A 24,165-nucleotide genomic window follows, 5' to 3' on the forward strand; every position below is an offset into this window, starting at 1 on the left:
TATAGATTGAAATGATTCTCATTAAAAACAAAATGATAATGGAAAAACAGGTTAATCACCACCATGGCAACTTAACTATATATGGTTAGGACTGATGTACTAGATGATTAATTTGATTAGTCTTCATTTTCAGACATGTTGATAAAATAATTTAAAGGGTTCTCTGCACATGGAACACCCACTAAAGTCAGTGCTGGATTGCAGGATAAAGCCCATAGCTATTAGTAATTATGCTAATCAGTATGTATACTGTATCATTCTGCATCTTCCATGCTAAATCACAAACAAGACAAATATGTCGTATGTTTCCATATAAAATGTACTGGATATTTTATATCCACCATCACAACAAAGGCATTGCCTTTGACCATTTCTAGAGGAAATACTAACAAAGAAGCAATTTTTCCCATGAATAAGTGGCTTTATTCAATATGATTTCTGTATCAGCTGAGGTAATGTGATTTTTTACTTTTCATCAGAAGGCTTTAGAAATTCTGCTGTGAGTCAGCTTTATAAGGATCAGTGGGGAAAAAAAGGATGGTCAGAGACAACTGACTACTCAGAGACTGAACTGACCAAGAATCAGAACACAACACCCTTTTCTCCCATAGCAAACAACTCTTCTGTGCCACCTCGGATTTAGTGAACAGTTGCCCAATTATTTACTGTCACAGCTAAAGACATGGTCAACAGCAGCATTTGCAAGGCACACAAGATACCATGGTTTCAACTGTTAAAGCAATCAAGTTCTTGTTTATGTAAGGTCTTCCAGAACTGTGGTCTATCCTGGCTATATAAAAAGGTGAAGATCAAAACTTCACAGTTACACTTTAATAGTACTTATTTTAAATTCCTCTTTTTTCTAAATCAAATAGCCAGAATTTCTTAATGATACGGCATCATATGATTCCATGCCTTCCAAGAGAGGCAATGAATTTTCTACAGCTGACTCTGCTAGTTACAGTATTCAACAGCTGGGGCATAGATAATTTGGCACCCTGATAATGTCCCAAATGAACACAAGCATAGTCTGTAAGCAAGAAAAAATGTTTGAATTAAAGTGATTAAGACTTCACCTTGAAAAAGCAAAAACGGAACGTATTACCTTCTTTGTTAGGTTCTTTTTTAAAAAAAAATCAACAAATGTAGTTTCTTTCGAAGTTTTGTGAAATGGCACTCCCTGTTTAAAGCATATATTGCAGCAATTCTTTTCTGATTAGATCAGCTCCCATAGCAAGTCATCAGGATAACAATCACCGTAGTGAAGTCATACTACTGGGACTCTGATGGGAAATCATAACCGGCTTGAAAACACATTGAAAAATAATGTATTTTCCAGTTTTTCAATGTTTCATCATTAAAACAAGCTAAAATCTTTACTTTTTTTCCTAGTGATTGAATGTAACAAGCTGCCAAGTACAGTATATTGATGAGCTAAGTACCAAAAAATGAAAGCAAAAGAAACTGGATGCTTACTAAAACATTTTAAGGAGTTTTCCATATTTTAAAATACAGTATGAATGTGTCCAATCCCCCTCCCCACAGATAAGGTAACAATCTTCAACAATTACAGAATACACTAAAAAAATAAAATAGGTAGCCCAACCTTGTAGCCCTTTGTCAGGCAAAACTACAATTGAAATCAGGGGACTTAGGTCGGTAGGATCAAGCCCTAAAATAATATATCCATTATGAATTGTCCTGGCTTTATCAAGTGACTATATAAACTAGACTGAAACCTACAGATCTGTCTCAGGGAGCAAATTGGGTGGGTTTTTTTGTTGTTGTTGTTGTTGTTTTAAATTAATTTAAATCTGTTCAGCTAAATTTTAAATCACAGCAGCAAAAAATAAATACACTTGAGGGTTTTCAACACTTTTGATTTGATAATCTGAACACAGCCTGCTTGCTTTAAAAATCAACATTTGGAAAAATATTAGTCAGAAATGTGTATAAATCACTTCTGATGATGAAAAAATAGAGTGGACCAAGCATTTCCTTTTTTAAAGGATCTAATAAACATAATAATTATTTCTCCTTTAAAATGTTCTAATGAATTTTATTACAGAAACAGCATACATGCTCCCTAGATACATAGACACAAAGGAGTCATTTGTCAATAGTGTTAATGATACATGATCTACAAGTGAATCAGGCACTCTCAGACCTGATAAATCTCATTTGAAGATAATTAATTTTTGTTTTTAATTTTGCCATTAACAATCAGGATAGAATAAAATTAACTCAGACATCTTCAAATAAAACTGCTTTAACTATGCCACTCCCATTAAACTCAGTGGGAATTCAGTAGCTAACACCCTTACAACTTTTTGGAAATGTATTGTTGGGTATCTTAAAACCACAAAATCAAGACTTTTTGATATAAAACTGAAACCACCTAGCCCATCATGGCCCAAGGTATTGCAAAAGCATTCCAAACAGCAAATACCAAATATGCTGCAATGTGCACAAAGGGACTATTTTCAGGATGAAGATTCAGTATGTTTAATTCCATCTCTTGTTAAAAACTAGATCAAAGTAATGTTTAAGATCTGATCTTAATTAAGGTTTAATATTAACAATGCACTAAAATATAAAATAATGAATTGCGTCCTATGTACCTCTTCCATACCACCAAAGATAAGGAAATAATACAAGCAACATTTCTAATAGAATAAAATGAATTGTCTATATCTTATGTACATTAGAAAGATCTTTCTTCCTGTACTAAATGAAAAAGCTTTCATAATGTTGCACGAAGCAGTCGTTCTCACATAATTATAGAAAAGAACAACATATATTAGAGCTTTAAGCACAAAAGGATCTTTCAAAAAACGGTGTGGTGTGCTTAACACAGTCTTTGCAATAAAGATAACACATATTTTACTAGATTTATTAGGACCATAGGATACAGTTTTATTTACTAGCTCTCATCCCAGACAAGCATCAGTCAGGAGAGTCTTAGAATAATCTCATTGAAATGTCAGTGGTGTCCTCACACTCAGCAAGAAAAGGACAGTGTCACTTAAGCGCTTTAGTGAAAGAAATCAACAGACTGCTCCATAAGAAATGACCCTCTCCAGGAGGCAATGGATCTTGTCTAAGGACGTTTCAGTACCTTCGACTTCAAACTCTTGTTGGTAGGGGACTGGAATAGCAGATATCCAGAGATCTGATTCTGACCCTTGTTTACTTGCAACCACCAGTGCTATTTAAAGTAAGCCCTACACTATTAGCACGTGCCCAATAAACCCATGGCCCATGCTGCAACGCTGATCTACTGTACCTTTGTATCTCTCCAGGACATCTTCGTAAGCCTGTAGGTACTCCTGTTCTTCGGTATAGTGATAAGCACCAGGGGAGAGGTAACCAGCCATGGCTAGAGGGTAACACTGACCAGTTCACTCCAAGGCTGCAGACAGCACGAAGCCTTGGGAACTGCAAAAAAAAAAAGGCTAGGGGGAGGAAGGAGGGGTGCTGTGCAAGCTGGCCGAGGAAACGCCCATGCCCCCTCCCGAGCGGTGTGCGAGCATGTGTGTGGCTCCAATAGCAAGGGCTTCCTCTCGGATTTCATTAGCAGCAAATCCCTGCGCTCGGCTAACGGCCTGAGAGCAGGAAGGCAGCCAGGGCTGCAGCAGCTCCAGGACACCATGGGCGCCACAGCCCGGCCATGGAGGTGACCTCCGGCTCCTTCTTCGGGAAGATATTTCTGCCCCTCTTGACAGTTAAATCGCTCCTGGGTGATCATGTAGGGCCCGATTCTGCTGCTGGCCCCGTTTGCGCAAGTGCACCGAGGGGTTTGCCGGAATAAGAGCTGCAGCAGGAGCCCTTCCCGGAGATTGCTCCGTGTGCCCTCCCCTCCCCTCCCCGGGCGTCTGGCTCCTTGTCTGGCTCTGGTTTAGCTGTTGTGTTGTTGTGCTTGGGCTCGGCGGCCCTGGCCCGGCTTTTTCTCCAACGCTCAGCAGGGTGCTGCTAAGAACTCGCCAGCTGCCCGGGGTCCCTCCCTCCGCGCACCCTTCTCTGGCCAGGACCTTTCCATTGTCTTGGTTTCCCTACAAACCCCGGGGAGCCGCTTTCCCCCTCCGCCCCAGCCCGGACAGCAGCAAGCTGCCACCTCCGCCCGCCCCTCTGCTCTACCAGGAGGGCCCCGTCCCCCCGAGACGTGCCACGCGGGGTGTGTGTGTGTGGGGGGGGGGGAGTTTCTATTTTGCATCACCGTGGGCTGCGCAGGACTAGAGAGGCTGGCACAGCCCGCGATGCCTCCCCCGCCGCAGCGCCGGGAGCGAATCCCGCGGGCCGGGCCCCCGTGTTAGGGATGCTCAGCAGCAGCAACGCCCATTTCCCCCTCTCGCCCCTCGTGCCCGGGGGACTGCGCGGCCAGGGGCTCGCTGCTGCAGCAGGTGTCGCCGCCGCGCGCACACACGCGCCGCCCTGTCAGTGCGCGCCAACTGCGCCTGCGCTTCCGGCCGGCCGGCCTCTCTCCCCAAGCCCCGGATCCTCGCGCCTGTCCTCGCGGGCTGGGCCCTTCTGCCCCGCCCATTGCGAAGCCTCACCGGGGCTTCTGTGCCGCGCCGCACCTCGGGCTCCCTGACCCCGCCGTGCAACACCCCCTACACGCTGGCGGCTTGCCCGGCCCCTAGGGAGCGGCGCAAGACCCAGGCTCCAGACCGCCGCCTCGCAGAAATGTACAGCCGGGCTGGGCAGTTGCGTGGTGCCCAAACCATCCCTGCCTCGCCATCAACTCGGAGCCCTTAGTCCGGCCCTAGCCCCTGCTGCCTCCCTCACCCAGGCCGAGCGCAAGCCCCTGGGTGCTCTGCCCCCATGGCCGGGGGCGGGAGGGAGCAGCCACGTGGTAGGGCGTAGTCGGTTGAATTTCCGAGGACTCCTATGAGACCCACGCGGATGTCTGTCTGTCTGTCTGCCTGCCCGATTCCCAGCTCCCTGCTGCCCCCCCCCACCCCGTCTTCCCACCCCTAGGTACCAGCAGCAGGGATCCTACGAGACCTCTCCGCCAGACACAGGGTCTGGAGAAACCTTGGCTCTGCACTGTGCCGGTGCAAATGAAGACAGGCAGTTTTTCACACTACACCGGCTAAGGCAGCGATGACCCAGGGGGATGGGGAGGCAAGACCTTGGGCTGCTATACCAACCATCCCCAACATAGGGTCCGAGACCCTGCATCCTCACAATCGCCCCATTAGGTGGAAACATCTTTGCAAGAAACCCCGAAGAGGGAAGAGATGAGACACAAGAAAACAACCTCTGTGGATCACACAAATGACCACTGCCTCTCCCCAGAATTAGTTTACACGGTGTTGTCTATTTTCATCTGGGGAGAGCAAGGCATCTGCCCTGTTTCAATGCCATTCGTTGCCACTGTAAGTGACCATCTACATATCAGAACACATTCCTGCCTTTCCTAATTATTCAATCGGGGGGCTCCTAAGCGGCAGTGCCCCCAATGTGCCTACATGGACAAAGAGCTGTTCTACACAGACACCGTTACCACATACACCGCCTAAAACATATTTAGAGCCCAGCTGGATGATCCCAGCCTCTCCATTAATTTAATGTGGCCTCTCTGCCATTAAGATACAAAAGGCAATTAAGTGCGCCTGTGTGTACCCCGACCAAGATGCAAACACAATGTGAAATCAGAGTTACTGCGAATGAGCCGCTCATTCCTAATGCGTTTTCACATGAAAGTTTAATGGGTGCATCTGCACATATTTCATCCTTTTTTCTTTTCTCTTTTTCTCTCTCCCACAAGCATTAATTCACCCCACCGGAAAACATGGCCAAATAGCTCAGTCACGACTCCACGGCTCTGCAGGATTTTTAAAGGCTATATTCACAATGCCAATGAACAACCCCCCTCGACATAAATAATTGCCATGATCTCTTTCATGCAAGCCCCTGGTGCGGGCACATGCGGGTTGGAGGGTCTCGCTGGCTGCCTAGAGCCTGGTCTTACCGGCTATCCTAAGCACTGCTCTCTCGGCTGGGTCCAGCACGGAGCCGCCTTGAATTTTCCGCTTGGATCTCTCATGTTTCGGCAGGTTCCAGGGCAGCGTGTCCCCTGGTGCCGGAGACACGGAGCCAGATTTCTGGCTGAAATCATCTTCATCGGAGAAATCGGCAGAAGAAGACATGGAGCATCGGTAGGAGGCGTTTCCGGAGCTCTACAGAAAGAGAGATACACAGAGACTGCATGGATATACAACGTAGAGTGTGTTCGCCATACAGCCAGCCCAGTCCTCCTGGAGCGCTTTACAAACGCCCCCCAGAGAAATAAAAATACTGAACAAAATAGGTCGCTCACCATCGTTGTATATTTATATGGGTATGTGTGTGTAACTCCACAGATGGTACTCCCCAAATATCCCGATTTAGTGACACTGCATTTAGGAGGGTTTATGCGGAAGAAGTGTGGCCTGCGGTCAGGCGACCAGCTCACAAATGATCTCGGACTTGCCCAACAATAAACCCAGCAGCAACAGAAAGCTTCCCGGTTACAAACTGATAGCATTTGGCTCCCCCGCCAGGCCAAGGAAAAGATTTACCGTCACCAGGCTGCTGGTTAAATCATTAATGTAACTCCGTCTAAAAAAAAAAAAAACCCCACCAACAAACGCAGGATGCTGAGCCTTTGTTACTGCAAGTAGGTTTCCGAAACCACACCCTGGTAAGTCTCCTGTACCCGCGATCTTCCGGGACTCCCTTTTCTAGCCCTCGTTTTCTAGAGTAGCCAATTCCCATAGAAAATGCATTGATTAGGAGGGAAGGAGAGAGGAAGTGTGTTTCTCCGAACGGCCTCGTCGCCAATCACTGGGTGCACAAATGGCGGTTTTCAGCAGCTCTTTGCCGAGACAGCTTCAGTAAACAAACGTTTGATCTCGGTTTATATCCTTTATGCCTGTTTATTTTTTCTAATAAACGGAGCAGACAGCAGCTGCCCAGAAGCGGATCACTGCCGGGAATAAAAATGATGTAGTGCAGGGACATGAACCGGCGGTGCCATTTCTGGATTCCCTACCCTGTTAGAGGAAGTGGGAAAATGAGATGCTTAAATGGTGGCACTTTAGCCTACACTTGGGGATTTGGTAAGCAAATCTTCAGGATCGACCCTCGCACACAGGTGCTGGGGAGCTGATGCGGGATCGTGTACCTTCCTATTTGTTTCTCTGCATTTCCTACTTGAGGATGTTTGGGGCTTTGCCAGTGCACCTGACTGGAAAACAATGGCTATACTTGCTGATTCAAGATGGAGATTTACAATAGTCCTTGCGCTGTGTAATCTGGCTCCAACCCAGGGTATGATTTTAGTGGCAATAATTTTTCGTGGCATGTTATTCTCAATCCGGTTTGTTATATATTAGTATTCTTTATTTTATGGAGTCCCTTTTCAGCCCTTCTAGACTCCACTGTTTCTTGGATCTGGAAACTGTGACGATATAAATGCCTGCTAATATTTTCAACTTGGGGTTTTTTGGACACCTGCCTCCTCTAGAAGGGCTTGAGATGTGCCCCTATTGAATTAAAACCTTATTTTATTGTGGCTCAATTATTATTGGTGATAATTTTTCTTTCACTTTCTGAAATGTTTTTCCATGGTTTTCACTGTAATCATGCATTGGTTGACGAGATATATTAGATTGGCATTTTAGGTGTTTTTTTAAAAATGAAAACTGCACAACCCAGAATCATAAATGATTGAATAATGCAATGAAAATTTTATGCTGCAGCCTAAATTGCAATCCTACACAGTTAAATAATCCTCTAAGTAAAGGGTGAACAAACATTAGCGGGTGATCATATTCAAGTGTACTCTAGTTCCCTTTTCTATCATTGTACAGGTCCATCTGTTAACGTACAGAAAAAAATACTGAATCCAAAACAATAATTTTGAACAGTTCTCTCACTAAATTCTTGCATTGTTCACCAAAACATGATGGTGTAGGAGATTGAGCAGTGCTGGGAGTCAGAAAGCTTCAGAGATCTAATCAGAGCTATGATTCTCTGTCTAACTGGTGTTGGTGCAGGGGAAATCCTGTAGTACTGATGGAAAATGGAATTCTTCCCACAAGGACACAGAGTAGAGATACGGGTGCCCTACCCCTACCGTTTATGTGCACCCCTTGCAGGGGTAAGGCGGTTTAGTCAATAATTCCTGGCAGACAAGAGGTTTAATCGATAATTTTGTGTCGACATGAGTTCAGTTTCTCCTGGCCTGTTCTTAGTTTCAAAAACTTTTCTGAAACTAACAGGAAAAGAAGTCCTCAAGGGCCTCAGTTCCATGGTTTCCAACTAGCCACGTCCGTAATGCATGGGGTCCATATATCCCATTCCCCCTACACACATTGGGCCTTCACCAGTTTCTGCACTGGTTTCAGCTTCCTCACACAGCTGTGGAGAAGGGGAGAGGATTGACCCCAGGCTGGATAGACTTAAATCACCTATTTTAATAATGATTTAAATCAGAAAGCAGGAAATCTTGATTTTGATCTTTGATTGTAATCATATTGTACATTTGTACTTTTTAGTTATATTGCAAATGAAAGGTTGATTATCATTGGTTGAAAGACTAACAAATTTATTAGAGCATAAGCTTTCGTGAGCTACAGCTCACTTCATCGGATGCATTTGGTGGAAAAAACAGAGGAGAGATTTATATACACACACACAGAGAACATGAAACAATGGGTTTATCATACACACTGTAAGGAGAGTGATCACTTAAGATAAGCCATCACCAGCAGCAGGGGGGGGGAAAGGAGGAAAACCTTTCATGGTGACAAGCAAGGTAGGCTAATTCCAGCAGTTAACAAGAATATCAGAGGAACAGTGGGGGGTGAGGTGACAATGTATACCTTCAAATCAGCGGCACTGCGATGGGTACCCGCATGGCCCCACAGTATGCCAACATTTTTATGGCTGACTTAGAACAACGCTTCCTCAGCTCTCGTCCCCTAATGCCCCTACTCTACTTGCGCTACATTGATGACATCTTCATCATCTGGACCCATGGAAAAGAAGCTCTTGAGGAATTCCACCATGATTTCAACAATTTCCATCCCACCATCAACCTCAGCCTGGACCAGTCCACACAAGAGATCCACTTCCTGGACACTACGGTGCTAATAAGCGATGGTCACATAAACACCACCCTATATCGGAAACCTACTGACCGCTATTCCTACCTACATGCCTCTAGCTTTCATCCAGATCATACCACTCGATCCATTGTCTACAGCCAAGCGCTACGATATAACCGCATTTGCTCCAACCCCTCAGACAGAGACAAACACCTACAAGATCTCTATCATGCATTCCTACAACTACAATACCCACCTGCTGAAGTGAAGAAACAGATTGACAGAGCCAGAAGAGTACCCAGAAGTCACCTACTACAGGACAGGCCCAACAAAGAAAACAACAGAACGCCACTAGCCATCACCTTCAGCCCCCAACTAAAACCTCTCCAACGCATCATCAAGGATCTACAACCTATCCTGAAGGACGACCCATCACTCTCACAGATTTTGGGAGACAGACCAGTCCTTGCTTACAGACAGCCCCCCAATCTGAAGCAAATACTCACCAGCAACCACACACCACACAACAGAACCACTAACCCAGGAACCTATCCTGGCAACAAAGCCCGTTGCCAACTCTGTCCACATATCTATTCAGGGGATACCATCATAGGGCCTAATCACATCAGCCACACTATCAGAGGCTCGTTCACCTGCGCATCTACCAATGTGATATATGCCATCATGTGCCAGCAATGCCCCTCTGCCATGTACATTGGCCAAACTGGACAGTCTCTACGTAAAAGAATGAATGGACACAAATCAGACGTCAAGAATTATAACGTTCAAAAACCAGTTGGAGAACACTTCAATCTCTCTGGTCACTCGATCACAGACCTAAGAGTGGCTATACTTCAACAAAAAAGCTTCAAAAACAAACTCCAACGAGAGACTGCTGAATTGGAATTAATTTGCAAACTGGATACAATTAACTTAGGCTTGAATAGAGACTGGGAATGGATGAGTCATTACACAAAGTAAAACTATTTCCCCATGGTGTTTCTCCCTCCCACCCCACCCCCCACTGTTCCTCTGATATTCTTGTTAACTGCTGGAATTAGCCTACCTTGCTTGTCATCATGAAAGGTTTTCCTCCTTTCCCCCCCCTGCTGCTGGTGATGGCTTATCTTAAGTGATCACTCTCCTTACAGTGTGTATGATAAACCTATTGCTTCATGTTCTCTGTGTGTGTGTATATAAATCTCTCCTCTGTTTTTTCCACCAAATGCATCCGATGAAGTGAGCTGTAGCTCACGAAAGCTTATGCTCTAATAAATTTGTTAGTCTCTAAGGTGCCACAAGTACTCCTTTTCTTTTTGCGAATACAGACTAACACGGCTGCTACTCTGAAACCTATCATTGGTTGCTAACCACTAAAACATGTCGATTTGCAACTAAATATAACATTTACACTAAATTTGGTACTTTTCTTTGATAACCAGGAGGATAAACATGTATTTAAGGAATCATAGCTTAATTTACATTTATTCAGATGCTTAATTTTTACATTTTGATGATGTTACAAAATGGTGAATGATTAATTTTTTGTGTCCCAGATGACAATTATCATCTGTAATTTTTGTCAAGTTTTATTTGGCTAGAAATTCAAATTCAGTTAAAGTGCACAAAAACAGCAATTTAAATTTTCAAATTAAATAAACTATCCTAAATGTGCTGAATATATAAACTTTTTTTCTCAGAATATGATTTGCGTTTAAACCTGAGTTATTAATCAAAGGAAATATTACCTGTAATTAATGAATTGAAAAGATTGTTTCTGGTCACCATGTGCTTCAGGATTTTAGAACTAGTATATCTCATCCTCTCATAGATTGGAAGAGGAAAACAAGCTTTCCCGCTTTCTCAACTTCCAGTTGGTTTCTTAACTATGAAAGGGGAACTACACAAAAATGGGGAAGCTAGTTAAACAGAAATTAAAAGGAACAGTACAAGAGTGAAATGCCTGTAAACTGCACAGAAACTATTTGAAAATACCATAATAGAGGCACAAACTAAATTTATACCTCAGATTAAAAAAAACAGTAAGAAGATTTTTTAAAATGCCACCATAGATAAATAAAAGAGTAAAAGAGGCAGAGAAGGCAAAAGGCATCCTTTAAAAATTGGAAGTCAAATCATACTGAGGAAAATAGAAAGGAGCATAAATTCTGGCAAGGCAAGTGTAAAAGCATAATTATCCAGGCCAAAAAAGTATTTGAAATTAGCAATTAGCAAAAGACAACAAAAACTAACAACAACAGTTTATTTAAAATATGCCAGAAGCAGGAAGCCTCCCAAACAATCAGTGGACCCACTGCACCCTCAAGGAACATTCAAGGAAGATAAGGCCATTGCGGAGAAAGTTAATTAATCATGCCTCACCGATCTATTACAAGCAGCAAAGAGTCCAGTAGCACTCTTTGCTGCTTTTACAGATCCAGACTAACACGGCTATCCCTCTGATACAATCTATTACAGTTCTTCAAGGGGCTAACAAGCATGTGGACAAGGGTCATCCAGTTGATATAGTATACCTGGACTTTCAGAAAGTCTCTGACAAGGTTCCACACCAAAGGCTCTTAAGCAAAGTAACGAGCATGGGATAAGAGGGAAGGTACTCTCATGGATCAATAACTGGTTAAAAGATAGGAAACAAAGTGTAGGAATAAATGGCTAATTTCCATAATGGTAAGAGGTAAATAGTGGGGTCCCCCAAGGATCTGTATTGGGGTCAGTGCTGTTCAGCATATTCATAAATGATCTGGAAAAGGGGTGCAGATAGTACAAAATTACTAGGGCTGTAAATTAATTTCAGTTAATTCAAGCAATTAACTCAAAACAAATTAACCTGATTTAAAAATTAATCGCAGTTTTAATCACACTGTTAAACAATAACAGAATGCCATTTATTTAAATATTTTGGATGTTTTTATGTGTTCAAATATATTGATTTCAATTACAACACACAATACAAAGTGTGCAGTGCTCACTTTATATTATTATTTTATTACAAATATTTGCACTGTAAAAATGATAAACAAAAGAAATAGTATTTTTCAATTCACTTCATACAAGTGCTGTAATGCAATCTCTTTATTGTGAAAGTGCAACTTACAAATGTGGATTTTGTTGTTGTTACATAACTGCACTCAAAAACAAAACAATGTAAAACTTTAGAGCCTACAGGTCCACTCAGTGCCGGATATACTAAACATTCATATGCCCCTTAATGCTTCAGCCATCATTCCAGAGGACATGCTTCCATCCTGACGATGCTCATCAAAAAAACAATGCGTTAATAAAATTTGTGACTGAACTCCTTGGGGGAGAATTGTATGTTTCCTGCTCCGTGGTTTTACCTGCATTCTGCCATATATTTTGTGTTACGGGAGTCTCAGATGACAACCCAGCATATGTTGTTTGATTTAAGAACACTTTCATTAAAGATCTGACAAAACACAAAGAAGGTCCCAATATGGGATGACTAAAGATAGCTACAGCACTTGACCCGAGGTTTAAGCATCTGTAGTGCCTTCCAAAATCTGAAAGGGATGAGGTGTGAAATATGCTGTCAGAAGTCTTAAAAGAGCAACACTCCGATTCAGAAACTACAGAACCTGAACCACTAAAAAAGAAAATCAACCTTCTGTTGCTTACATCTGACTCAGATGATGAAAATGAACACACATCAGTCCACACTGCTTTGGATCATTATAAAGCATAATCCATCATCAGCATGGAAGCATGTCCTCTAGAATGGTGGTCGAAGCATGAAGGGGCATACATAATTACCTTGCAACGCCAGCTACAGCAATGCCATGTGAACGCCTATTCTCACTTTCAGGTGACATTGTAAATAAACAGGCAGCATTAACTCCTGTAAATGTAAACAAACTTGTTTGTCTTAACGATTGGCTGAACTTGAAGTAGGACTGAGTAGGCTTGTGGACTCTAAAGTTTTACATTGTTTTATTTTTGAGTGCAGTTATGTAAAACAAATTAATTCTACATTTGTAAGTTGCACTTTCACGATAAAGAGATTGCACAACAATACTTGTCTGACGTGAACTGAAAAATACTATTTCTTTTGTTTATCTTTTTTACAGTTATTTGTAATAAAAAATAATAATATAAAGTGAGCACTGTACACTGAAGACAGAGGATGACCCTGAGCCACAGGTATACCTTAAGGGGAATGTAGGAAGTAGCCCAGGGACAGTAGACTATCGTCTGGTTGTCGTTGCTTGAATCCAGGTCAGCATGTTTCGGCTAAATCCCCGCTGACCCAGTGGCAGAACACTCTGCCGCTGTAAGGGCTTTGGGCTGAGTCCTGGTGTAGAAGGGTGGGCCCAGGTTCACCTACTCCTCTGTTGCCAATCCCACCCCTGGGGTGACAGCCTCTCCACTCTAGGCCAAGAGGCATACGTTTGTCTGCTGTCCACAAGAGCCAGAACGTCATGATAAAGAGATTGGACTACAGTACTTGTGTTTTTCAATTCACTTCATACTGTTTTACCTTTTTTACAGTGCTAATATTGAATTCAAAAATAACATGAAGTCAGCACAGTACACTTAGAATTCTGTGTTGTAATTGAAATCAATATATTTGAAAATGTAGGAAACATCCAAAAATACTTAAATAAATGGTATTCTATTATTGTTTAACAGTGCAATTAAAACTGCGATTAATCGTTTGACAGCCCTAAAAATTACTCAGATAGTTAACTACAAAACTGCCCGTGAAGAGTTACAAAGGGATCTCACAAAACAGGGTGAACGGGCAACAAAACTGGTCCCAGAAAGTACTTATCAGTGGTTCACAGTCAAGCTGGAAGGACATGTCAAGTAGGGTCCTGCAGGGATTGGTCCTGAATCCAGTTCTGTTCAATATCTTCATCAATGATTTAGATAATGGTATATAGAGCACACTTATAAAGTTTGCAGACAATACCAAGCGGGGGGGTTGCAAGTGCTTTGGGGGATAGGATTAAAATTCAAAATGATCTGGACAAACTGGAGAAATGGTCTGAAGTAAATATGATGAAATTCAATAAGGACAAATGCAAAATACTCCACTTAGGAAGGAACAATCAATTGCACACAAAAGGGGAAATGACTGCTTAGGAAGGAGTTCTGTGAAAAGGGATCAGGGGGTCACAATAGATCACAAGCTATATATGAGTCATATATATATGTTACAAAAACAACAAATATCATTCTGGGATGTATTAGCAGGAGTGTTGTAAGCAAGACACAAGAAGTAATATTTCTGCTCTAGTCTGCATAGATAAGGGCTTAACTAGAGTATTTTGTCCAGTTCTGGGCGCCACATTTCAGGAAAGATGTGGACAAACTAGAGACAGTCCAGAGGAGAGCAACAAAAAATTATTAAAGGTTTAGAAAACATGAGGAAAGATTGAAAAAACTTGGGTTTGTTTAGTTTGCAAAAGAGAAGACAGAGGGGAACATGGTAACAGTTTTCAAGTACATAAAAGGTTGTTAGAAGGAGAAAGGAGAAAATTTTTTGGCATTAACCTCTGAGGATGGACAACAAGCAATGGGGTTTAATTGTGGCACAGGAGGTTTAGACTGGACATTAGGAAAAACTTCCTAACTGTCAGGGTGGCTAAGCACTGGAATAAATTGCCTAGGGAGGTTGTGGAATCTCTGTCACTGGAGGTTTTTAAGAGCAGGTTAGACAAATACCTGTCACGCAGATACGGATTAAGGTCTCCTGGGACCCTGATCCGGAGCAAGTGGGGGCCTTGGCACCAGAACTGTGGCCCCGTCCCACCCCTTGGGTCTGTGGTCCTGCTCCTATTCCGCCCCCTTCCACCTACAGCCCCACCCCTTCTATTCCTTCCCCCGCAGCCACGACCCCACCCCGTTCCGCCCCTTCCCCCACTCACTTCTTTCCAGCCCCTGCAGCCATGAGACTAGAGAAGCTCAGCGCCCTCACCGCAACTCCAGGGCTGCAGGAGGGGGAGACTTTCTGGGTGCCCTAAATTGGCAGGGAACCCTGGGCACTGGCCCCATTGGCCCATGTGATAATCCTCCACTGCTGTCAGGGATAGTGTAGAATACTTAGTCCTGCCATGAGTGCAGGGGACTATACTGGAAGACCTCTTGAGGTCCCTTCCAGTACTAAATTTCTATGATTCTATGAAAATGGCAGATTAAATTTAATGTTGGTAAATGCAAAGTAATGCACACTGGAAAAAATAATCTCAAATATACTTACAAAATGATGGGGTCTAAATTAGCTATTATCACTTAAAAAGGAGATCTTGGAGTAATCGTTGATAGTTCTCTGAAAACATCTGCTCAATGTGCAGCAGCAGTCAAAAAAGCTAACAGAATGTTAGGAACCATTAGAAGAGAGAGAGATAATAAGACCAAATAATACCATAATGCCACTATATAAATCCATGGTATGCCCACACCTTTAACACTGCATTCAGTTCTGGTCGCCCCAGCTCAAAAAAGATTACAATTGGAAAAGGTGCAGAGAAAGGTAACAAAAATGATTAGGGGTGTGGAACAGCTTCCATGTGAGGAGAGATTAAAAAGACTGAGACTGTTCATCTCAGAAAAGAGACAGTTAAGGGGGACTATGATAGAGATCTATAAAATTATGAATGGTGTGGAAAAAGTTAAGAAGCAAGTGTTATTTACCCCTTTGCATAACATGCGAACCAGGGATCACCCAATGAAATTAGTAGGCAGCCGGTTTAAAACTAACTAGGGCTGTCAATTAACGCATGCAATTAACTCAAAACAAATTAACACATTTTTTTTTAACAAGAGTTACTGGCACACCTGTGGAGATGGGACTTGGCGGTGGCCCGGTGGGGAGGGAGGCATCGGTTGTGGCAGCCAGCAGGAGGCAGCCAGACACAAGAGACTCCATAATATACAGATCAGATGCGCTCCCTCCCCCCACAATGATCTATTGATATGAGGGGAGGGGTAAGGGCAATAGCCAGCAGCCACAAGGTCGTGAAGCAGGGAAAAGGCACTTTAGAGCTACTGCCACAGGACCCCAACCCCAGATGTCTCCAGCGGTCTCCCCCTCTTCCTGCTGCACTAATCAATCATGACCAGGTCCTCTAGTCTGTAGGTGATTTGGGAGAGTTAGTTAAATGCCTTCCAGGGGGGAGAGAGGAGACTGGCCCCCCGCCACCTGCACCATCCCCTTCCTGCTGGACAGGACTGGGCTTAGGTGTGGGGGGCCACCACCTGGGGAGCACTGCTGCTGCCTCTGGGGCAGAGGTGCCTCTTCTCCCACCACCCTGCTCCATTGCTGCTCCTGCCTCCTCCCCGCCCGCCATGGAGCCGCCCCTGGCCAAGTTGCTCCCGACCAAGAGCCTGCCTCCTGTCTGCTGCATAGACTGGGAGCGGGAGGTGGAAGGGGTTAATGTCAGGGTATCTTCCCCCCACCCCCATTTACCAGTTGCTGCTGAGGTGGAGTCTGGGAACAGGGTGACCTTTCTGCTGCTGCTGCTGGCTCAGGAGTGAATGCTGCTGACACCAGTTGCAGCTGGCTGAAAAAGCGTTCAGGCTCCTGAGTGCTCTGCTTAAAGAGACAGGGCTCCCCTAACACACACTTTCCCCTCCTCCCCCAACACACACACACACACACACACACACACATGCCAAACCAGAATTTGAAGTGGCACCTCTGGTGAGGCAGGAGTGACCGTAGGGCTGCGAGATGGCCATGAGTAACAATACGGAGCCTACCTTGAGCTGCAGGTTGAATGCCAGGCACCATGAGCCACAGCAGAAGTGCAGAAGTAATGGTGGCAATACACCATACCATGCCACCCTTACTTTTGGGCTGCTGCTGGCAGCAGCATTGACTTCAGAGCTGGGTGCCCAGCCAGCACCTGCCACCCAGCCAGTGCTTAATTTGGACCGGGACTGAGCCCTGGCACCTCTTTAAATTCAAATTAAGCACTGGGGGGCGGCAGCAGGGCCTGCAGGTTATGGGGGGTTGGAGAGCCCCTGCAGACCAGAGGTGATGGAGGGATGGGGAGCCCATGGGTGCCAGGGTAATGGGGGGATGCCCATGGCGGCCAGGGGCACCAAAATACAAGTACTCCCAGGGTGCCATTTTCCCTAAGGCCGGCCCTGCTGCTGGAGGCGACTGCTCAGGACTCCTGAGAGGCAGAAGTGAGGAGTACCACATAGAGAACAGAGGCCTGATGAGCTCAGCCTCCCTGCACCAGCCTCTCCTCCCGTGGCACATGCCGAATCCCTGAGGTAAAATCCACCATCCCTTGCAGACAAGGACTCGCTCAGCTGAACAGAGTCTACCTAGTTCAGTAAAAGCAGGGAAGCCTGATGAGCCCAGTACCAGAAACAACCCTTCCAGAAGCAGCAGCAGGACACCTCCCTCCTCCTCCTCCTGCACAAGTGATTACTTGCTTCCTCCCTGTCCTCTTCTCCTCCTCCCCAGTCGACCCTCCCTGTCCCCCCGAACAATGAATGCAGATTTCTAAGATGAAACTCTTCCTCTTTGGACAGGAGGTGAGCCTGACAAGCTCAGAAGAAACCCAACCCAACAAGAGCAGCATCAAGAATCCACCCTTCTCCTGCACAACTCACACCTCTCCCAGCTCCAGAATACTGACTTTCTCAGATAAAAATCTTACCCCTTCAAGGAGACAAGACTCCTCTAAAGGAGACACATACAAAATAGTATATATAAATAATAAAGGCTAATCCAGCAGCAGCAGGGGAAAAAAGCCTCCTGCACAATTCACTCCCCTACTGAATGATAAAATCCTGAGGTAAAATCTTTCCATATCAACAGCAAAGAAGCCTTTGAACAGGACACAAACATATATTGATTATATAGAATTTACTGAATTATTCCAGACATTGGCACAGTTCTACTGTGTTCTTGTGCTCCGGAGTGATTAAATATTAGAAAAAGTTAATGGAGCAAAGCAGCAAAAGATCAGGTCTTTTGAATGGGAGGTTTATTTTTAAAAAATTTTCGGATGGTTCTCTGGATAAAAGAACGGTTATCTGTAGCTATTGCAAGGCTGAGTTCCAATACCATCGAAGTACTTCAAGTCTGCAGTATCACCTACGTGCTAAACATGCTTTTGCCTCCAGTTCTTGTGCTACAGATAACCCACCAACAGCAAATGAATCCATCCAGCCGCAACAGAGTACGCTTGCAGAGTTTCAGGATCGTTACAAGCCCATGGATCAAACAAAGCACAACACCTTAACCAATGCTATTGCAAAGTGGATAGCTATGGACTGCAGACCACTCAATATTGTAAATGACAGAGGGCTAAGAGATGTTATTCAAGTTGCATCTTCCAATCAGTTATACACCTTGCCCTCCGAAGGAACCATTGCATCACGAATACATGATCTATATAACAACGAGAAGACTACAAAGTTGGAGCTTTTGAAAAATGCACTAGCTGTTGCTTTGACTGGTGATCACTGGACATCCTTGAGCAATCACAGCTATCTTGGAGTCACAGCACACCTGATTGATGCTTCATGGACGCTGCAGTCATTTGCTTTAACAGTAATGCATACTGAAGAGAGACATGCTGAATCATGTGCAGAGTGTTTCTTGGATGTTGCAAAAGAATGGAATATACAGGAAAAAGTAACAACAATTAGTACTGACAGTGCACATAATATGATAGCAGCAGACAATTGTTTGCCTTTTGAACACATGACATGTATCGCTCACAGTCTGCAACGATCCATTACAGCAGCGCTCAGTGACGGTGATTTTGAAAACATACTGGAAAAATGTAGAAAACTTGTGGGCCATTTCAAACACAGTCCAATTAACAGTACAGAGCTAGGAATACAACAAGCTGCAAAGGGACAGAAACAAGAACCTCTTGTTCAAGATATTTCATCCAGATGGAACTCCACATTGGGTATGGTTCAGCACCTGCTTTGCAATAAAGCCGCTATCACAGCCACATTAGCTCTTCAAAAGCAAAAACTATCAGTGCCAACAGGTAAGGATTTCGAAAAACTGCAAAAGCTAGAAACACTACTTGAGCCCTGTAGGTTTGTGACTGAACTCCTGGGGGGAGAATTGTATGTCTCCTGCTCTGTGGTTCTACCCGCATTCTGCCATATATTTAGTGTTATGGAAGTCTCAGATGAGGACCCAGAATATGTTATTCAGTTTAAGAACACTTTCACTGCAGATCTGATAAAACACAAAGAAGGTACCAATATGAGATTTCTAAAGATAGCTACAGCACTTGACCCAAGGTTTAAGCATCTGAAGTGCCTTCCAAAATCTGAAAGGGATGAGGTGTGGAACATGCTGTCAGAAGTCTTAAAAGAGCAACACTCCAATGTGGAAACTACAGAACCTGAACCACCAAAAAAGAAAATCAACCTTCAATTGGTGGCAGATGATGAAAATGAGCATGCATCAGTCTGCACTGCTTTGGATCGTTATCGAGCAGAACCTGTCATCAGCATGGAAACATGTCCTCTGGAATGGTGGTCAAAGCATGAAGGGGCATACGAATGTTTAGCATATTTGGCACGTAAATACCTTGCAACACCAGCTACAGCAGTGCCATGTGAACGCCTGTTCTCACTTTCAGGTGACATTGTAAATAAGAAGTGGGCAGCATTATCACCCGTAAATGTAAACAAACTTGTTTGTCTTAGCGATTGGCTGAACAAGAAGTAGGACTGGGTGGACTTGTAGGCTCTAAAGTTTTACATTGTTTTATTTTTGAGTGTAGTTATGTTAAAAAATAATTATACATTTTCGTAATAAAGAGATTGCACTATAGTACTAATATGAGGTGAAATGAAAAATTCTACTTCTTTTGTTTATCTTTTTTACAGTGCAAATATTTGTAATCAAAAATAGTAATATAAAGTAAGCATTGTACACTTTGTATTCTGTGTTGTAACTGAAATCAGTATATTTGAAAATGTAGAAAACATCCACTTAATCGCACTGTTTAACAGTGCAATTAAAACTGCAATTAACTGCAACTATTTTTTTCATCTTGTGATTAATAGCAATTAATTTTTTAATAATTTCACATCCCTAAAACTAACATAAGGAAGTACTTCTTCACACAATGCACTGTCAACCTGTGGAAATCGTTGCCAGAGAATGTTTAAAGGGCCTATAGTGAGAGGGTGTGGCCGTTTTCCGAGACTGACAGAGAGAAACCCCTTTCCACCCCTCGGGAAGCAGGGGGTAGGGACAGTAAATATAAAAGGTGGGGCCTGAAGCTCAGTTGGGCTGGATCCACTGGAGGTGATGGATGCCTCTCGTTCATACTGCTGTGTATCGAGCCAAACAGAGACTGCTACAGTGCCGAGGACCTGGAGAAGTTGCCAGAGCTGTCTGCCACCAGGGACACCAAGGAGCTGCTAGGACTGCCATTAGCAGTATACCCCAGGGAGATGGAGGAAGACCCCGAGCCACAGATACACTTTAAGGTCATGTAGGAAGTAGCCCTGGAACACTAGACTATCATCTGGTTGTGTCGTTGCCTGAATCCAGGTCAGCATATTTCGGCGAATCCCCACTGATCCAGTGGCTGAACACTACACCATTGTTAGGGCCCTGGGCTGGGCCCACGTTCCCCTACTCCTCTGCTCCCAATCCCACCCTTGGGGTGGCAGCCTCCCCACTCTAGGCCAAGAGGCCTGTGTTTGTCTGCTGTCCGCAAGAGCCAGAACATCAGGATGTGTGTTTTGTACTCTGCTCTGCCTGAGGGCCTGAGCCCCCTTGACTGTTTGGTGCCCCACCCTGCCTGATGGCCTGAGCTGATTAGACTTTCTGCCCTGCCCCATCTGAGACCCTGGTCCTGGACTGATTGTCACCTGACCCTGGCTAGACACCAGGGGTCTTAGAGACTGTTAATTGCCCAATAACCCTTGCCTTGGTAGGGACCTGAGCCCGAAGGGGTGTGGCCTCTCTCCAAGACTGACGGGAAGGGATGGCCACACATTCCTACAGAGCCAAAAGTATAACTGGGTTAAAAAAATTAGATAAGCTTACAGAGAATAAGTCCATCAATGGCTACTAGCCAAGATGGTCAGGGATGCAACTGCATGCTCTGGATATCCCTAATCTTCTGACTGCCAGAAGCTGGAACTGGATGACAAGGGATAGATCAATCCCACAATAACTGCCCTGTTCTGTTCATTCCCTCTGAAGCATCTGGCACTAGCCACTGTCAGAAGACAGGATACTGGGCTAGATGGACCATTGGCCTGACCTTAGTATGGCCATTCTTACATTCTTAGTGAACACGAAATTGAACTGAACCAGATGAATAAACTGAAATGTTTAAAATATTTTCTCTACACTTACTGTCAAAAACAGGTTCAGTACTTCAAAAACCTGTGGTTCCAGGTTCTTAACCAATGATTTCCACCAGTTCAGTGTGTTGTATTTCTTCAAAAATTGACAGCAAACATGTACTGATCAATATTATTTTCGCATTTAATTGCAGGCCTGACTTGACATAAGTATCTTGCTTCATTTCTTAGTGGGTATCATTGGGAAGGTTAAGTTGCCATAACAATCATTATGCTGGAGTCAGGATAGCTAACTAAGATCAACAGGAACATCCTGGTATTAATAAACAAGCCTAAATGTAAGATAAGGTAGAGGTCAGATCATGCATGAACGCATGGAAAGAGCATGCTGTACAGGGATTGGTTTCTACAAAGTAACCAAGTCAATCCCAAAATGTGATGCACAGTATAATAAATGAATGTGATGTGTACATATATATAAAGGAAGAGGTTTCTGTGTAATTTTGGATGTGTGGTATGCCCTATACCCATCTCCTACACTTGAGTCTGAGCAACACAGCATAGCTTTGCTGTATGCCAAATAAAAATACCTGTGTGATGAAACGTGGAGTTGAACTGGAGTTTTTGGGAACCCAACTGGAAAGAGGTTTCGGAGGGAATCCCAACATTATGTAAATTATTTTAAAATTGTTTTAAAAGTTTAGACCTTAACATAGGTTGCAACTTCACATTTAATTTTAAATACTTAAATTTTTAAAAATCCAATTTAAATTACAAAATCCCCAATTTATATTAAAAAAATCATTTTTTTTAAATCATCGGTTTTTATCATCCTGATTTCACTCTTAATTTCTCTGCCTCATAGTCCTTATTTCTCATTTATAATCTCAAGCGTGTTTTAAGGATTATAGGTTTTTTTTAATGTTTATACAGCGCTTGAAATGTAGGTGCTACGAATATTTATTATTATTTTATTATATTAATTATTATTATAGCTGCTTTCTGGAAAAAAAAGCTCTAACTCATTGCTGAGTTACTGTCTTCCTGCTAATCCCACAGGGGTTCTCTGTTTCCCAGACTGAGCCCTGACAAACTTTTCAGGTTTTCTCTGCTTCAAAACCCCACCCTTAAGGCCCTAAATAATAATAATAATAATACCTTTTAGAGTTCCTTCCATCCTGAGAGATTAGAAACCTTGCTCCCTCCCCCCGTGTCACTGAAATGTAGCCACTCCTGGGGTGAAACATGGCAGTCATCCTGCACTGGTAACCCTACAGTGGAGGCAGAGCACCCATGTAAGGAGGGCCCAACCCTTTCACCTACGGAGATGAACAGGTGAGGACATGGCACTCTTTGCATGTCTTCTGATTAGCTGCCCTTCAGCAAGTGCATGTATTTTATCTCGATAGTGTGTAAACTCTTCAGGACAACTGTCCTATTACTAAAGTGACCATATTTTCAAAATAAAACTGGGATGACTGGGGGAAAGGATTTGTCTAGGTATTTAAAAAGTCCTACAAATGTACACCTGTAAATGTGTGCTGGTCTGGTATTGCTACTGCCAGTTTCTGACTCAACAGCAACATATGCTTATTTCTCAGTATGGAGAATTTTTTTTCAGTACTTTGGTTTTCTGAGTGACTTTATCATGAAACACTGACCAAGTGTCTAACATTTTCTTTGAGAAAAAGAACAGCTTTGATAGGAGTCTACACTCATTCAGTGTTTCCCTTCACCTCAGGCACTGTTCATCAAACTCAAAAGTCATTCCAGAGAACTGTTTGTTCCCAGCATAGCAATTTGTTCTCCTTGGCATAGCAATAAGTCTTAAATAAACATTTTGTAGGTATTATGAAAAAGTGATACAATAAAAAAAACAGGACATTTCAGATGTCCTGAAAGAAGTTCCTTGGACATCAGAACAGCATATGAAAAATGAGGATGTCCTATCAAACCAAAATATATAGTCACTTTAGTTATTATGTATCTGTAAAACACCTTGCTCTATACAACTGAGAAATAATAATTATAATAATACACAATATTTTAGGCAGGTGAGTGAAGAACCTTGGGATTTCCATTAAAACATTGACTAGGAACATCCCTGCTCAACTTAGGTTTAGAGATTTAATGAGGACCAGTGCCTGACCCTGCTTAGCTTGAGACCTAATAGGGTCACAGACAAAGATGATATTGCTGCTTTATTCTATGCCTCTGATTATGCATTCATTCTGGTCATTAGATTGAAGACTTATTTGTGGTGTCTACTGTTGAACAGTGGTGAAATACTGATTTAGCATAGCTCTCGTTATATATCTAACACTTTACACATCCAATTCTGTAATCCATGCACAGGCAAATCTAATAGGAGTTCGGCTTGTATTAGAAGCGCATGGTTGATCTCAGTGGGTCCATACACCTTCACTACCACAGGTGGATGAAAGCTGCACACACAAATTCTAGGCAGCTGCTTCCCATGTGGGATTGTCTCGAGGCTAACAAACATTTAAGCATTCAATTCTCAGCTCTGAACTGTGCCTGAGTTTTTCTCTGAAACCATGTGACTAAGAACAACTGACTGAGAGCCAGGTCTGCTGGGACACATAAAAGGAAGCCTGTTTTCAGTAAGAGAGAGGACTGTAAGGAGTTTTCCTGTAACCAGGGTTTGGGGAAAGGTTCCCTGCGGGGGGGAAGAATGAGACAGAGCCTAGGCAAGGCCTCACAGAGGACTGCTTGAGAAAGGTCAGATAAAAGGTCTAACCATAGAGGG

General features: G+C 43.4%; 2 protein-coding genes across 15 annotated transcripts in view; one reads left to right on the forward strand and one right to left on the reverse strand.

Annotated features, from left to right (window-relative positions):
• DST (dystonin) overlaps window positions 1–24,165 on the reverse strand; it is a 468,601-nt gene that overhangs the window by 391,226 nt on the left and 53,210 nt on the right. For 5 of the 13 annotated variants that reach the window (XM_038397725.2, XM_038397722.2, XM_038397727.2 and 2 more), the window contains exon 4: window positions 5,975–6,182. In XM_038397725.2, coding sequence (XP_038253653.1) covers window positions 5,975–6,182 — 208 coding nt within the window. Of the gene's footprint in view, window positions 1–3,286; window positions 4,166–5,974; window positions 6,183–6,322; window positions 6,711–24,165 lie in introns of those variants that run through there. The other 8 variants (XM_038397732.2, XM_043510399.1, XM_043510398.1 and 5 more) reach the window with 5 other exon arrangements.
• LOC119853977 (E3 SUMO-protein ligase ZBED1-like) lies at window positions 6,174–22,001 on the forward strand. Of its 2 annotated transcripts, none has more exons than XM_038397734.2 (2): window positions 6,174–6,685; window positions 17,625–22,001. In XM_038397734.2, exon 2 carries the CDS (start codon window positions 18,040–18,042, stop codon window positions 19,795–19,797), a length of 1,758 nt encoding a protein of 585 aa, XP_038253662.1. In that variant the 5' UTR covers window positions 6,174–6,685; window positions 17,625–18,039; the 3' UTR covers window positions 19,798–22,001. The 2 variants fall into 2 exon arrangements, with proteins under 2 accessions (XP_038253662.1, XP_038253661.1); XM_038397733.2 differs by lacking the exon at window positions 6,174–6,685 and adding an exon at window positions 7,009–7,314.

Source organism: Dermochelys coriacea, chromosome 3 (assembly GCF_009764565.3).
Source record: "Dermochelys coriacea isolate rDerCor1 chromosome 3, rDerCor1.pri.v4, whole genome shotgun sequence".
Lineage (NCBI taxonomy): Eukaryota > Metazoa > Chordata > Testudines > Dermochelyidae > Dermochelys > Dermochelys coriacea.

Coding starts and splice junctions, on each gene's coding strand:
- LOC119853977 (XM_038397734.2), top strand. CDS start 18,040: ATGGAGCAAAGCAGCAAAAGATCAGGTCTTTTGAATGGGAGGTTTATT.